Raw genomic sequence first — 18,056 nt, forward strand, 5'->3', positions numbered from 1 at the left:
CGGAAACGATCACTGTACGGAGTTTGATGCCATGGAATAGTATAACAAAACATTACAAAAAGACAAACAAAATTAACAAAATATGACACCGAAAATTAAGATTAAGCAATGCTAGACCACATACGATGATTTAATGATTGAATACAGAAATCTAAACTTCAAAAATTGTGCCAATTCATTAGAATTATAAATGACAAACTGGATTCTCTCTGATGATAACCTGTCGGCTATACTGATCATACCGTTGTGAAATAACTCATATTTAATGCTTCCTTAACAAATGTACAATGCAATGTAATGTAAAAAAGAAAATCAGTATAAAAATATAGAAGTGTCTTAACAGTGTCTTGGTTAATTTTCTTCGAGTCTATATTATCAGCATGTTGATATGGGGATAACTACTATATATACACATAAAAGGTTAAATTGTATTATGCAAAGTCTTGACAATCAGCATGGTTGATTTAGGAATAACTTATATGCATACAGTGTCACATACAATGATTAATGGTATGCTGTGTAATCTAGAAACGTAATTATTTCAGTTTAATTTGATACTGTGACATTTTGTCTTAAATCTTCAGTATCATCTTGTATGCTTCCACTATGTAAAGACTTCTCAGTTGCTGTAACACTTAAATCGCCATAATTCTTTTCCTTTTTCTTTCTTGATTTTCCTCCCTCCGTTTTAACCTTACCTATCAGCCCACGTTTTGGTATTTTAGGAAGCATTAAGGTACGTTGTATGTTTTGAGTACTAACATTTTCCATGACTCTTGCCTGGTCCTTCACGTTCTTAACGATGTTCTGATTATGTAATACTTCTTGGTCACGTGATTGTTCAAATGTATCAGTTGATCTGGGTTCGCAATCTAAGGACTGGACGGATCTCTTAAAAACTTCCTTTTTCAATCCTTCTATCTTTTGGACATGTAAAAGCCAAGCTTTTCTTTCGTTATATTTGCGTTTTTCAATTTCTTGAAAACGTTTTTGTGACGCTTCGAACTCCTCTTCTCTTTTGTGTTCCAACTCTTGCATACGCTGTAGAAAGACTTCCTGTTCTCGTTGTTTCTTCTCTTCGAGGTGACTAACTCTGGTTTTTAATTTTTCAACGTTCTTCTGTTTTTGTTTCTCGATTTCAAGAATTCTTTGTTGTAAAGCATCATTTTCTATTTGGAATTCTTTATCCTTTCTTTGTAGCATTCGACAAAAAGCAAAATTGTTTGCTCTTCGTCTCTTCTCAAATTCAACCATTCTTCTTTTGAGCATTAAATTATCAGTCTTTTTCTTTTTCTCTATTTTTCTGATTTGTGTTTGAATTTCGTCCCTATAACTTTGTTCTAGTTCCCTTTCGTCATTTTTTCTTGTCAACTTCCGTTCCAATAGTCTTTGCCACTGAATTTCTTCCATTCGGATATGCGAAGTGATTGGTTCAAGATTGCGTATTGTCCCGACTATCCGACTATTTTGTTGTTCAAATAATTCATTCTTCCAAGTAATAGGCAATATTCTATTATCAGTGTAAGTATTTTCTTGATCATCATTTTTGACACGAATCATATCCTTCTCTGTCAGATGATTTTCTGTATGTTTCCTCCCTTTATCGCGCGGGTCTTTCCCTTGTACGCCAACAGCTGCTATTACAGAGCCACTATATACCGAATCCTTTCCGTCTTGATTGTCCTTCTCGTTTATGTTCTCCTTAATTTCTTCATCTTTGACGTTCTTATTTTCGTCTTTTCTTCCCGCCACTTGATGAGCTCCATTTGCAGAGCCACTATATACCAAATCGTTTCTTTCTTGATTATTCTTTTTATTTATGTTTTCTTTCAGTTCCTCATTTTTATCATTGGTATTTTCGTCTTTTCGTCCTGCCTGTTGGTGTCCAGATTTCGACTCATCTATACTCGCGTTTGTTGACTTGATAGCATTCTCTTGGTTTGTAATATCGTCGTTCAAATGCATTGAACTAACTTCCTTATCACGTGCTTCTTCTTTCTTTCCATTTTCCACGTTTCTTGTTTCTCTTTGATCGCTCATTTTGTTTACATAATGTCTTTCATATCATTCGGTTAAATAATGTGTATCCCCTGGATAAAATAAGTAATTTGTTAATAAATTCGCTACATTCACTAAGATAGGATTCGTTTAATTTGAAAATACATTTAGTTTTATGTATTGTCTTTATATAGTTTGTTTTCAAATCAGTTTGTCTGATGCTACTTGTTGTTTACGGGAAAATGACATTTGTATCTACCTTTTTAATATACTATTAGCATGTGTCTAGCTCAGGTTGTCCTAAATATACATGAAATATTTGCCACTGGCCAATAAGCCAACAACAAAAATGTATCTTGCCAGTGCTTGTCCATAATTATGTTAATTATGTTGATGATTTTGTTATTAAAGGAATTTGGCTTTGATGAAGATATTTTTCACAGGGGCTTCGGGCATAGACCTCCTTCTTCTGATGTTTTTACATTTAAGATTTTCTTATTAAATTTTCTTTAATATGTCTACTCACTGTCCTTTGTTTTATGTCGTCTTGATCTTATCTATACACTCTTACTATATCTGTAGTTTATACGTGCTGTCACTCTACTTTTATTTTCCAGGATTAGAGGAGCATTACGTATAAACCACGGTTATTGTAAGATTGCACGGATATGAGCAAAAACAAGTATAGTAAGAGGAAATAAGTTTAAATATAAAGAAAATTAAATAAGAGTTAACTTAAACAGAAACAACAACAAAAAAGTGGAAATTTTAAGAGTGGTCGATATCCCAAGCGCATGTGATCTTGGGAAGTCACTGTTAAACTTTTCTACACTCGGAACGATTGAGAGGTTGAAATATTATGTAGACACTTGCCTCTTAATGGAGAATCTTTATTGACTTCAATGTCTTTCATTTCTTGTTTGTATCGTTGGGATGCTGTCTAATTGACGTATGTACATCATATCTCCATGTTCATTTGATATCATTTCAAATGTCATTTTGTAAAACTGTAACTGTAAAAGTTTGTTTAATAACTTGTATTGTACCAGATTCGAAAACAAAGAGATTGTTCAAAGTGTATTTCCCTTATCCAAAAACACATTTGATAAATTTTGATAAATTTCTAATAAACGAATAAAGAACTAAACTCGGGAAACGAATAGAAAGACATATAGTTTATTATCATATTATCATCATAAATAACAACTGCTTACCTCTTAAATCAAGTCCATATTTATATAGTCTTTGATAAGATTCATTGATAGTGAAAATATTCAACACAAAGCTACAATGATTAAATTTTGTCATACATTTCGTAACATAAGCAACATAATTTCATGTATAATTGAATTGCATGAATAATGAATTTTCGAATCGATCTTACAATTATAATAGGGTATAATTACAAAAACCAATAACTTTACATAGTCAAAAAGACAATTATAGTTTAAATTAAAAAAACAATTGTTTTCAGCAATTAAAGCAATCTGAAACTAAATATTATATATTTGTCGAATATTGTTTTTAAATAAAAGCACTTATAACTGACTAGATATTTCAAAAGTAATTTTGAGTCTTCAACATATTTTCCTCCATACTATTGTGTCCATGACTATTCTATTCAGGTGTGCTTGAGACCAAAGGTTGTATAAATCAATAGCCGTTTGCTTTACGTCAAGTGACAAGTATTACACGCATATTATGGACGACAATGCATTCACTAATAAATCGAAAGTATAAATTCTGCAAAAGCGTTCAAGTTAGAAGAAAGATTGGCCATTACAATAAGAAGGACCGTGACTATTTCTGGAGACGGATTCATCCAAAAAAGAAAAACAAAGATTTTCCAGTTTTTTTATTTCGGTTTGATGGTACTTTTCATATTATGAGTGGTCATTTTATCATTTTCATTTTGACCTTGATCACACTTATATGTCTCTGCCATGTTGCGTGTCCATCTTTGTTTTTCTTTTCTTTTTCTGAAAGTTTCCTTTGAAAAGCATCTTTTTCCTCCCTCATTTTTCTCTCTATTTGCAAAATTCTTTGTTCAGAGTTATATCTATTTTCCTGTTGTTTTTGTTCAATGTCTTGTATTTTTCTGTATAAACTGTGCCTTTCTGCAACTTTTCGACTTTCGATTTGTTCCAGTTTTTTTCGTGTTATTTCCCTGAAATACGTAATATAAGGTATTTAAAGTATTTGTTACTTTTTTATCTTAATGTATAGGAGTATACACAATTTGAATACTTTTTTCCCCAAGTCTTCTCGAAATGGGGTGTTAAATCGGAGGATTCGTGTTGTGAGAGTGTCACCTTCCTAGACGTTAAGGGACCTCAGTGGCCTAGTGGTCTAAGTCGTTCATATCCTTAAGCCATACATAGCCTGTCAACATTACATGTATCGAGTCAATTACCAATCCTCCATTGTGTGATACCTGATCACTTGATATAACTTAACAACGCAATTTATAAGACTAACACATCGCTTGTCACATGTGAAGCAGGATCTGAAGTGGGGTTGCTCAGTCTTTAGTTTTCTATGTTGTGTTGTGCAGAGTGCTTTTTGTCTTTTGGTAGTTTTTCGTTTTTTTGCTATGGCTTTGTTAATATAAAAAAGAAGATGTGGTATGATTGCCAATGAGACAACTCTCCACAAGAGACCAAATGACACAGAAATTAACAACTATAGGTCACCGTACGGCCTTCAACAGTGAGCAAAGCCCATACCGCATGTAAGTTTATCTTCGAATTATAAGTTTGAATATCCATTTATTATCTCATGCCTCTCTTTTAATTAACCGATTCATTGTTTTATTTTTTCGATTCCTGAATAAACAAGAAATATTTGTCCCTGAACGTTATGCACGAAACTTGCAATCGCAATCGTCTCAGAAAATTAATATACCAATGATCATTAGTTCTTCAAAGGAATAGCATTTGATCATATACTTTTGTAAGATCGCCGTATGATTTAATATTGTTTTTCATACACGTTTTTATCAAATCATAAACTATAATACGATGAAGTAATCATGGTAAATAAATCTGACCTTTTTTTCTGCTTGACATTTTCAATATCTTCCAGTTTTTGGTAGAAGTTCCCTCTGTTAGTATGTGCTTGTTGCAATGCAATCGCAGGTAATTTGTCCGTTTTCCTGTCGGTTATATCCGTAAGTGGTCGGTAATTGTCGGAACGAGAAGTGTTTGATTCTAAAGGAGGTAACGTCTGTGCGCTTTGCCTATATAACACATTTTGTCTCTTAATCTTTTCCATCTTTTTTATCCGTCGTTGGCCGGACAACCTCCTTTTTCAAATGGTGTATTTTGTCAACCTCCTTAGCTACTTTGTGATATTCTATTCGGTCGTCAGTTGATAACGTGTCTCTCTCGGTACTAACGCTGGATTCTGACGAATGGTGAGAATCGGCAACATGATGTTTAAGACTTTCAAGTCTACCTTTCCATGCACACATAGAAGACTCGCATCGTACATATTTGCTCTCTATTTTATTTCTCAAACCAGTATTATCACTGTACGTAGCCTGTGCTCCACAGGTAGGGCACGTTTTGTTCCCCCGTCTAGTCCATTCTTTGACGCATGACAAACAATATACATGTCCGTTACAACATTGTTGGGGTTGATTCAAAATTAATCGACTGAAAATAAACAAAATGTATACAAGTTATGCTATTAAAAAAAAACTTCATAGATTTTCATTTAACTTTCCTTAAAAAAATATTATAAGGCTTAGTTTAATTTTGTGTTGTTGTATTTATTTATATATTAATAAATTATTTTGTGAAAACTTCTTCCAAAATCAAGGAAAATAGAAAAACAATCACCTTTTTTTGTTTACTCTTTTTTCATTTTTTTTTTTTTTTTTTTTTACAATAATGGCATTGATACAAATTCAGAACCACGAATGTCAGTATTTTGCCAAAATTAACGCATTTCTTCAATTTTTTTTGTATTTTTCTTTCAAAAACAAATTGATTTATTTGTTTAAGGATGTCCTTCGATACGAAATTTCAGACAAAAGACATGTAATTTTATAAAAAGTATATTTAATATGTTTTCAACATTACTGTAAAACGCTATTGAACAGTTTCATTTCATGGACATATGCCAAATAGTTGACACTTTTTTCAGTGTATTTTAAAGACTCTTTACGATTCAAAATCTAGTCGGTCACACAAACTTGTTTATTCTAACCCTGCAAGTGAAACAAATAATGAGTATATTGGCCCTATCTCTTTGTACTGCAATTTTTTATCATTGTAAACTTACTCAAACAAAGCAGATTACAATGGATTCTCTAGATTTGTTTGGATATTACATAAAACATTAAACGTATTTGCTTGTCTCGTCCGTTCGTTTTTCGATGACAGGAGAAGGCTTATATAAAATAAACTAGTACTTAGATATATCTTTAAAATTTAACACGCTGTTTAATTAAAAAAAAAACAACAACAAAGCCACCGAGAGCGCTTTGCAATTTCATAAGTTGTCTGTCTTTACGCGTTTTCGTGCAATAAAAGTAAAAGGTAGATCATTATATGACAACATATTTCAATTTTTTATCCTTTTATCTTCTTGTGATTCGGTACTGAGGATTTATTTACTTATATTCGTTGTTAATTAACGATAGATAAAAAACGGTATATTGTAACCTAAGGAAGCTCTGGAGTGCCACCCAAAATAAGATTACAACTTGTGCGCACAAGGTACTAACTTGTGCGTATGGGTTGAACAGGTTGTTTTCGTCGCATAATTAAATACTAGTAAACACCTCAGGTCACTGGATACATTTATTGTGTAGTGATACATATAAAGATACAAGATAATTAGTTGAAAGAAAGATAACTCTATTTATTTTAAGATGGCAATACTCCAAATACTGTACTTGAATTAAAATTTCCTACTGGAAACTGTGGTCTGTTTTCCATATTTTACTTATAAAGATATGTAATAAAAAATGTAAATGATGAAAAAAATATTTTTCTTATCAAAAATTGTACATCTCAAAATTCAACATTTATTTATGTCTACCAAATTTTCTTCTGATATAACAATAAGGAGATGTGATATGCTTGCCAATGAGACAATTGTCCACCAGAGTTTAAATGAAGTGCATGTAAGCAATTATAGGCCTTTAACAATGAAAACAACCCATACCGTATACATGAAAAATATGAAACAATACAATAATATGGTGGAGAGTTGTCTCATTGGCATTTATATCACATCTTCTTACTTTTGTAAACGAGAAATCTAACGAACTAATTTATAACAAAACAATTCACTAAAACCAAATATGGCAGACATGATCAAACGACAACCACTGAACTACAGGCACCTGACTTGGGACAAACACACAAAAAATATGGCGGGGTTAAATATGTTTGTGAGCGCTCATCCTTCTCCCTACCCTGGGACAGTTGTGTAACAGCACAACATAAAACAAACTGTAAAAATCAGTTGCAATTGGTCTAACTCAAAAGAAGGTACGATAAACAAAAACAATTTATACAAAGCACCGAAATAAGAGTACTAGCTGTTACTGAAAGCTAGTTAAAAGCCAATTACAATTACTTAATAAATAATGTTTACCAGACTAAAGTACAATCAGTATACATGGTTTCTCGTGTGGTGTGTAAAGGTTATGAATGGATCTTTATAGATGAGTTTTAGTTTCCGAATTCAAGTCCAAATTCAAATCTTTTTACATATTATATCACAAGAAAAAAAAAACTATTAATCTATTACTTGTTTATTTTACAATCATGATAACTACTTATTATGTTTTCATAAAGATTGATATTTTGTATGAATACGTTTTACTGTGATAAAAGTTAAAAAAAAAAAAAAAGGAGGTTCGATCCAAATATAAAACTCGTGACATCCACTAGTCCAACAAGTTTGTGAATGAATTCAATAAACTAATTTAAAAAGCCGTCATCAAATTCCCAATCGGACAAAAACTTAAATAACGTCATTCGATGATTTCCCCTAAGATTTTGTGACATGTGGCAAGGTTATATTGAGAATACGTCAATACCTCCCTTTTACCTAGTGAACATCAGAATTTAGAAATGGTAAAACCAAATATAAAAATCCTAAATCATCAATGATATTCATATTTACTAACGACAAAATACCTAAAAGTAAAACATTAGATACACATAAAATAATAAGAAATATAACATTAAGTGGTTTTGCATTTTGTATCGGGTGAAAGAGAAAACGTCATGCACCCACATAGGATGGTTGAAAACCTTAGATTAGACCCTCTAAAAATGTTGTTATTTAAAGAGAACATAAAACCGCAAAGCTCCTTCTTTTTACAATATAAATCTCTGTTCGTTTATACAGACAAAGGCATGTTTTTACTTTAAACTCTAATATCGACTGCAGTACTTTTCACTTTGCATGCATGACGTCATAAACTGTAGGATACAACTATTTGGTGCTTAGTTTAACATTTTAATTTTTAATAATATTAATGTTCTGTTTATTGTTTTGTTATTTATCAGACCGTTGTTTTTTTTCTCGCTTGAATTGTTTCTCATTTTGTTATGTCAATCTCAATGAATTGGTAGAATCTATAGTTTAAGCACATAGGATGCCTAAATCAAAACAGGGTTTGCTTTTATCAGAAAATTGTTGCAAGTAAATACCGCATCAAATTAAAAATCAGGCTTTAATGTTAAGGAAGATACAGAGTTATTTTTTACCCCGCCATATTAACCCCTTTTTGTCCTGGTAATTGCAAACGTATGTTCACTCTGCGTAAAACAATGCAACCCGGAAGCATCATAATCAATCTGAACCAAAACAATTCATGAAAATTGAACCTTAAATATGAATAAAAGTTGAAGTGTGAGTCCTTTTAAAAAAAAAAGAAGATATTGTATGATTGTCAATAAAAACAACTATTTACCAGACACCAATATGTCGTGGATGTAGGCAATTATGGGTTAAAGAACGGCCTTCTACAATGAGAAAATCCGTACCGTATAGTCAGCTATAATAAGTCTCAACATGACAAAACGTTGAAAAAATTATAACGAGAAAACCAAAGGCATGATTTATGATAAAACAGTTAAAGAAAACAAATATGACTGCCGACAACGAAAACCCCTGTATCACAGGTTTCCGACTTGAGACAAGAACATACGGAATATGTTGGGGTTAAACATGTTTGCCGGTGCTCAATCTTCCCCCTAATCTACGAACGTTCATTTGTGTCAGCGAAAATAACTATGTTAACAAGACTTGGATTTAGTTTTTCCTGAAAAATCCAAAGTTCTAAGCTTTACTTATACGTTTGTTCACTTCTGAATTAAATCTGTATTATATAAATTATGTTATATTTGTTCTGTCATTTTATTTGGAAAACCACTTCAGCATTCAGCATCAAGCAACTAACATCGAAAGGAATTAAAAATGAAAAGGTAGTTTTTCCGAAGGACGTCAAAGAAAATAGACACAAAACCTAAACAATCGAAATTTTGATAATTGCGTAGTGATTCCAATTTTACTCCTTGTGTATAGATGTATCTAGGAATAAACAAAAGTAAATCTGAAAAAAATCATATCATATTCATTAAAGGCAGATTTAGGGGGCAGGGGGCTCGGAATCCCCCTTATGGAGCTACATATATGATAAACGCAAGTATAACTCCAAACGTTGGCTTGCCAGGGGCTCCAACTTTTTCAAAATTATTGATCCGCACCTGTACTTATATTAATTTTGATACAGAATAACGAGACTTCAGGTGTTAGGGTATGCTTATAACTGCATAAAAATCTGAAAAAAAACAAAAAAACACATGTACCATTATAAAAATTAGTTTCAAAAACCATTTTTCGCCTAATTTTGGTTATTTTCCAGGAACGGATCGATCCATAATCTTTTTATTTTATCAGCATTAAATCTTCTAAAACTAAAGTTATCATTAACAAAGATAGACAGATAACGACCACAACATACCATGACCTTAAGAGGAGAGCCTAGCTGTTTATTATTATCAAAGTATGTGTTAGCTGACGTATAAAAACATGATGCCGTGCAATGCACGTCCGTATGTATTTGGTCTGACCTTATGCATATAAATTTCCCTTGATGGTTGAGATCGCACATCTTCGATATAATTACCAAATGTACCTTTGGATATGATGAAGAAAAGCAATGAATTAACTTACATTTATATAAAAACGAGTTTGTGCGTTAAGGATCAAAATAAAAGATAATAAAAGTTATTTTTTTATTTATGATGCAAAAAACTAAAAAAAAAAATAAACAGATTTGCTTACATACTGAAAAAATGACGTATGTTTTTTTTTCTTCAAATGTTTAGAATTGTAGACTCATTTTACGAAAAAAATCTGTTATAATAAACAAACAGTTAAAGTATACAAACTAAAGTCGATATACGTCAGCAAAACCAAATTTATTTTGAGACTAGTGTTTGTGATATTCCTGATAGCAGCAAATTGTAGAAAAATAACAAAATATTTGAGGTTATCGTACGTTGATCTAATATTTCGCGGATGGAATGTATCCAAAATATCCTCCGGTCACATTGCTTAATGTGAATAGATTTGTATCAATAATCCGATCATTATTTGTCATTATATAGTAAACATTGACATCAAAGGGTACGTATTGTTTAATTTCATAGTTACTTTTTTTCTAATATGCATATACAGAACGTGTAAACACAATTTAGCAAGACTTTTTAATTTTTTGCGCACAAAAGTTATCAATTTCAAACAATGATAAGTCTTGTTTTAGACATTTAAATTTTTTAGATTTCTGGAGATTGATAAAGAAAATATTTTTTAGTTGACATGAAATGTTATTGATATGTTTATATATGTTCTGTAAATTTACTGTTACATAAAATCTTGAATTATTCGAGACGGTAAGTATTTTCTTTATACAGACATAGATTTCGTAAGCCGTATTAGGCACAGCTTTTTGAAATTTTCGAAAGTTTTTAATGCTTGTCAACTTTGTATTTGAATTGATCTTCTGACTGTTCTGAATCTAACGTCAATGGTAAGTCTGGTGTAGAGGAACGACGTAAAACATTGTAACTCTTTTTGACTCTTTTCACAAAAATTCTTACGATTAAATTGATCGTAAGTTATACTGAAATGTGTATGACTTACGAGTATTTTTACTCTTAAGATTTTTTTGTGAAAAGAGCCGCTGGTATCTTGGACCCGAGTTTTGTTTACGTTAAGAAGTGCCAGGTTTCTCATTTTGGATAGTAACTGCGTTTTGGGGGAATGGGGGTCCGAAATCAGAATCAGATGACAATAAAAGTAGACGGCATGTAAAGTGAAATGAAAAATGAAGAAAAATGTGTATTAAATAGAAAGCACATACACAAAAAAAATTGTTATGTAATTTGAAATTCCATCAAAAATAAAAAAACACCCGCTGTTTTGCGTTTCCAAATGACAACCCACAACAAAGTGTAAAGGCTGCAGTTTTCATTTTATAACCCCATAAAATAATTCAAAAGCATAATTTAAGGCTTAGGTAGTTCGACTACGCTTAGTAATGTTTATCAAACGTTTTAAGAAAAGACTAGAAATAAATGAAAACGTTATAATTTTTGTAATAAAATTGAGAATGGAAATGGGGTAGGTTTACTCGATTTACATGTCTCAAATCTAATAATTTTTTGTTAGCACAATAAAGTAATGAGTATTATACAATGTGTTTTTTACTGAAGAACAGCATATTGCTCTGACTTTTTAAGGTCTCTATAATGCTGAAATGTATGCACACATTGCTCTGACTGCTGGTGTCCTAGCAACCATCTTGATAATAACAGGAACATTCACTCCTTTTTGGACAGTAATATCTGATTCGGCTTGGTCACAATCTTTTGACTCATCATGGACAAATATTTCTATGACCTCAATAGGACTAGGACTTTGGTTCCAACAAATGTGCACCACTGATGGCTGTGGTACGTCATTTTATCCATCATACATGTACAACGTAAATGGTAAGTACTTAAACCTTTATCATAGACGATGGTTTGATTGTAAGAAATATGTAGGAAATGATACAATTACTAGTTTGTTGCAAATTCAGTTACCAGTATTACAGGTAATGTCAACACTTAAACCATTCCTTGCCTAAAATAGCACATGCCAAAAATAAAAAGACAAATGTTGTTTCACATGTCCCTTTTGGGTATTTCATGTGTAGATATAGCTTTTTTCGTTATCGGTTAATTGTTCATCATTGACTTTCAAATGTTGAATTTGAGCGTTACTGTTAAAGGTGGATAAAGAATAACGCTTCAGACATTCTATATGAATAAGCTATGCTAAGCCGCAAAACAATCTGAGACAAGTTCTATCTTCATTTTTTATATTCATTGTAGGGCTCTCAACCTTCTGTATACACCTGTACTGGAATTTTTTAAAATCCATCTTTATTCTTAGATTCTTGTTTGCTGAATGTCTAGCGGAAAATATTCCGTTCCTTTTCAACAAAAGGCATATATCATTGCTACATGATATATATTTAAGTTTACGGCGGCAAATATTACAATACACGTGGGTACGATTTAATCCCAAATTTTAGTAATCGTTGTTTGAGACCGTATAAAGATCCCTTTATATTAGTTTAAGGGTCAAACTATATTGTACAGATGCTATCTTATTGAGTTTCAACCCGAATCTCCTTTTCATATTCCCACAAATTTTCAGTATTGTATCTGTTTTAGTCATGGACATGACTGGGTTAACAGAGTTCCGAATGTATACCAGTTGCGGAATCCTTTTGAGCATTTCTGCATGCATCCTGTGTTTTCTTCATATCAAGGAAAAGAGTCCCAAACTGACAGGATTTGCAGCTTCGTTAATGTTCCTTTTTTCAGGTTTGTTTCTTTTTTTTTTTATTTAAACACACTCTTTATAATAATGTTTCTTCTATATTTTTTATTTCAAGCAAAATGTATTTCACATATAAGGAAAATAACGTTTGTTACCAGTAACTGTTTTGAGAAACTATATGTTTGTCGTGATTTTTGTTTGTTTTCTATGATTTTAAAAACAATGAATAGTTCAAAGTATTTTGTTATTGGAGAGTTTGAAACCATGATTTCTAGGGAATCGTAGGATGATTGTGTAACTTTTTATCCATACATTTCAGCAGTTCCAGGTGATATAATTGGCAATCGTCACTATTAATTTTATACTTTTTTTTAATATATTTATACATTTTCTATTATCGGAATAAATAGAGAATATCATATGGCTTTTTCAATATCCCACCAGTATCAACCCGAAACGCCAATATAATCCCAACAGCTCTGCTTGAGGGATTATATTGGTTGAGGGTTGATATAGGGTGTGATATTGAAAAAAGTCATATCATATACACTTTATTATATACTTCAAGATGTTTCCGCTGTAATCCGATGTTATACAGATTAGGGGTTTGGGATAGCCTTTACAAGCGTGACTGATATCGATTACGTGACGTCATAGAGTTTAAGGGTTTGATAAAGTTTTGGTTACCGGAACTGATATCGATATCATCACGGATGGTTGATACAGCGCGATTGTCATTGATTGTATTACACATACAGTTTACCTGTATTTACTACTAAGTATATAATAAAGTACCCAAAATGTATGTAGTTTCATTCCTCCAGTTATAAAATCATTTTTTTACGTACAATTTTAATAAAAAAAAAAGCTTCGTAAGTTTTGTGTATGGTTTATCTACCATATTTTTATCCATTGTAACGATCTCTTTATTATAATAAACAACGATGAAAATTTTGAATATTAATAAATATATCTGCAGGCATAATGATATGGTTACCAGCTGGAAAGATGATACACAGATATGTTCGGTTCGATACCAATCTTGACGAGGTTGGTATACCGGCTAATCCTCTTCAGTTCCCGTACTCCGCCATTATATGTGGCGTTGGTGGCATTATGAACGTATTCTGTATATTCCTCATTGCAAGCAGTGTTAAAAAGATGTGGAACTACACGTCAGAATTTAGACATAAGAGATTGGAGCTAAATACATTTATTTAATTGCAGACAGTTTAATTGCATTCCAAAGTACAGATCCCAAGCAAGAATAAATTAATGGCATACAGAAAACTTCTCGATTTTGTAATAGAGCGTGTTAAAAATTATTTACTGATACAGCTGTAAATTATTTTATAAGTAAAAACAACAATTTTTAATGTGTTTTACTGATATATCAAATAAAGTAAAAGTATGGGGTTTTTTTTTTATCAAAAAAGGTTTTCCTTTTGTTTTTTGTTTTTTAATTTGATTTGATTTGCCTTGCTTTGCTTGTTTTGTGTTGTGCTGTTTTTTGTTTTGTGTGTGATTTGTTTTTTTTTTTTTTTTTTTGCCGTAGGCAGTTTTTGCTTTTGGTAGATTTTGATTTTTTTACGGGGATTCGAAGGGGGGTCCGCTAGATATATAATAAGATTAGAAAAATACGACGAGATGTACTTTTCCACGACAGCAATCCAACAAAATAAAACCAATAAAAACTGTCAATCTAGGCGTTTTAGTAGAAAAGTGTAAGTTACTTATTTATAGCTGTCAAACTGTATCACGTTAAAACATAGTGTAAGTAAATTTAAAAGAGGATATCAATGATCTGCAACTAAGACCATATTTATCAAAATGAGTTCAACATTTGAAGATTTGTATTAATTTTTTGTGAAATAAAAATCAAGATAATTATTTATAACGGTTTCATGCTGTTATCGTGTATGTTCAGTTAAAAAAAACATAATTCTTAAGCACGAACTCTTCGCCGTGTGTTAATATAAAAGCTTTGTTGTAACTTTAATCATTTTATTATTTTAATATTTATTAAACGAAAATACACTGTTGAATCACCTGACATGGTACCTATCTATACATGGGCCCCCTCGTCATTTAAATTATTTGTGGAATTTCTTGTAATAAAGAGACAAAGACACCAGTGGGGTTACCAAAGACCATAAGTCGAAGAATATCAGAAACCAACGTGGTTAAAATGAAAAAAAAAAAAGGACGAACAAAAGTACACAAAACACTACATAAAAACTAAAAATGGAGCAGCACGAACCTTAAAAAAATCTAAGAAAAGGGTGCCTCTGTCAAATAATTAAAAATAGAATAAGAAGGATACAATTAATCTTCACCCTCATAATATTTTAACAACTTCCATATCATGGAACAAATCATTGCTAGCCTATATAATCATTGTGATTCAATTGTCATTATTGTGCTTCCTGGATTTGTTTCCCGGTCCACAACAATCGCAATGTCGGAAATCCCCTTTTCTTAAGTTTTTTTTATATTAAAATAAAAATCAGTTCATACTTACAAATTTGTTTTTAAATCTGCCGTCAAGCAAAGACAATAAAGTCAGCAAAAATTTCAAACAGATGATCCAGCGGTCTCCTTACAGCTGGTTATCATCAAGTCTTTCAAACAGATGATCCAGCGGTCTCCTTACAGCTGGTTATCATCAAGTCTTTCAAACAGATGATCCAGCGGTCTCCTAACAGCTGGTTATCATCAAGTCTTTCAAACAGATGATCCAGCGGTCTCCTTACAGCTGGTTATCATCAAGTCTTTCAAACAGATGATCCAGCGGTCTCCTTACAGCTGGTTATCATCAAGTCTTTCAAACAGATGATCCAGCGGTCTCCTTACAGCTGGTTATCATCAAGTCTTTCAAACAGATGATCCAGCGGTCTCCTTACAGCTGGTTATCATCAAGTCTTTCAAACAGATGATCCAGCGGTCTCCTTACAGCTGGTTATCATCAAGTCTTTCAAACAGATGATCCAGCGGTCTCCTAACAGCTGGTTATCATCAAGTCTTTCAAACAGATGATCCAGCGGTCTCCTAACAGCTGGTTATCATCAAGTCTTTCAAACAGATGATCCAGCGGTCTCTTTACAGCTGGTTATCATCAAGTCTTGATTTCATTTTTTCGATTTTGATTTGACTTGCGCAAAATATTTCTAAAGATGCCACATGCTATTTTAACCACTAGAAAAAAGCGACCGATCCAGTTCATCATAACTTTGCTAAAATCTTTTAAATTTGCCATCTTAAAGGATTTATAATTTGCTTTCAAATTTCTAAAACGACATTCTCGCGATTTTGTCCTTACGCTTCCACCCTACGAAGATGACGCTAATCTAATTTTAATTTCAGTTATAATTGACATTTAAAAACATAGCTCTGGTGTATCATATAGTAAATTGGTCCTCCTTGTTTATAACATGATTTCAATATCTAATTCTCATACATAAATCATATGTACATGTATGCTTACATGAAATTGGATGATGAAAAAAGTAGATTTGACCTCTACGCCCCTGATTCCGCCACTAACCAGGAACGCTCAAATCTCAATATTTATTTTACGTTTGGAGGACGTGTATTCAACAAACAATCGGCACCCCATGTGAACCAACTGTGCCCCCCTTCTTGTCGACTTGCTCCTTTATTCATATGAGGCTGACTTCATACAGGAACTTCTTATGAAGAAAGAAAAGAAGTTAGCAGTATCCTCTAACTTTACTTTCCGCTATATAGATGATGTTCTCTCACAAAATATTTCAAAATTTGATGACTATGTTGAACGCATCTATCCCATCGAACTTGAGATAAAGGATACAACAGATACAGTTAAGTCTGCCTCATATCTTGACTTACATCTAGAAATTGATAATGAGGGTCGGTTGAAAACAAAACTTTACGACAAAAGAGATGATTTCACCTTCCCAATTGTGAACTTTCCATTTCTATGTAGCAACATTCCAGCATACAGAGTATATACCTCCCAGTTGATACGATATTCCAGGGCTTGTATTTCCTATCATGATTTCCTTGATAGAGGGTTGCTGCTCACAAGGAAGCTATTAAACCAAGTGTTCCAAGTGCTGAAGTTGAAATCATCCCTTCGTAAATATTACAGACGCCATCACGAGTTGGTTGACCGTTATGAAATATCCGTTTCACAGATGAAAGCGGATGTGTTCCAAATGTCGTAACTACAATCCCGTCCCGTTTTCCCCGAAGGAGACCTACCGAATTATACTTATAACCGGGTTTGTACTTACATGAGCAACTCGACGGGTGCCACATGTGGAGCAGGATCTGCTTACCCTTCCGAACCACCTGAGATCACCCCCATATTTTGGTGGGGTTCGTGTTGCTCAGTCTTAAGTTATCTATGTTGTGTTTTGTGTACTGCTGTTTGTCTGTTGGTCTTTTTCTTTTTTAGCTATGGCGTTGTCAGTTTATTTTCGACTTATGAGTTTGATGTCCCTTTGGTATCTTTCGCCTCTCTTTAATGACGACTGAACTAATGATACCCTAGGGGAGTAACCCAGCAACTCATATATGTCGGGACTCTAACGTAGTAAAAGGCAATATTCACCTGACTCCTTTGATTACATATAATAAAAATAATACTATTTCTTTCGCAAAACATTGACAGCATCGGAAGGGGGAGTGGGTGCCCCAACCCTGATTCCTACTCCAAATCAGAGTTAATGCTACGCCACTGATAACTAGTTAGCTTTATATTTTGACATAAAAATATGGTCATCCCATGGACTTCTCCAGTTCCGGCATTAAAAACCTGTCTAACATTTGGCGTCCGTATGGCTGAGCGGTTTATGCATAAACACACAGCCATGTCCAGTCGGAATGCAGACGTTAAATCCGATATCACGTCTAGAGACAGTGCTATACTCTCTTCTTGTAAATAACTCTTTCAACGCGCTACCTGTTGTTGTAATAGCTGATAAGGTGTATTCGTCTTGAAAATGCAAGAAATATTTGTCACTGGCCGTTAAACAAACAACAATTAATGAATTAATTTATATATTCATAGCCCTGCGCTCTGTGTACACTTTGATCTCATCTCACAAACAAGTGGATAAATTGTGTATGGTTTTCTGGCTTTCGCTTAATTGTGGCTGTAATTGTTGTGGTGGAAAGTATTTGTTTTTTTTGTTGGTGGTTATTGTGAT

The 18,056-nt window shown here is 32.7% G+C and overlaps 1 protein-coding gene and 1 long non-coding RNA gene across 2 annotated transcripts; one reads left to right on the forward strand and one right to left on the reverse strand.

Moving 5' to 3' along the window:
• Positions 1-308: 308 nt before the first annotated feature.
• On the reverse strand, positions 309-3,355 carry LOC127721996 (trichohyalin-like). Its single transcript, XM_052228849.1, has 2 exons — positions 3,213-3,355; positions 309-2,090 (listed from the first exon to the last, which is right to left on the reverse strand). Exon 2 carries the CDS (start codon positions 2,038-2,040, stop codon positions 547-549), a length of 1,494 nt encoding a protein of 497 aa, XP_052084809.1. The 5' UTR covers positions 2,041-2,090; positions 3,213-3,355; the 3' UTR covers positions 309-546.
• An 8,252-nt stretch (positions 3,356-11,607) lies between these two features.
• Positions 11,608-14,240, forward strand: LOC127722010 (uncharacterized). Its single transcript, XR_007991596.1, has 3 exons — positions 11,608-12,026; positions 12,756-12,908; positions 13,844-14,240. It is a non-coding gene; the product is annotated as an uncharacterized LOC127722010 (long non-coding RNA).
• The last annotated feature ends 3,816 nt before the right edge of the window (positions 14,241-18,056 follow it).

Source organism: Mytilus californianus, unplaced genomic scaffold (genome assembly GCF_021869535.1).
Source record: "Mytilus californianus isolate M0D057914Y unplaced genomic scaffold, xbMytCali1.0.p SCAF_12, whole genome shotgun sequence".
Lineage (NCBI taxonomy): Eukaryota > Metazoa > Mollusca > Bivalvia > Mytilida > Mytilidae > Mytilus > Mytilus californianus.

Bases quoted from the DNA above. Each gene is read 5' to 3' on its own strand.
- LOC127721996 (XM_052228849.1), bottom strand. From the start codon at position 2,040: ATGAGCGATCAAAGAGAAACAAGAAACGTGGAAAATGGAAAGAAAGAA.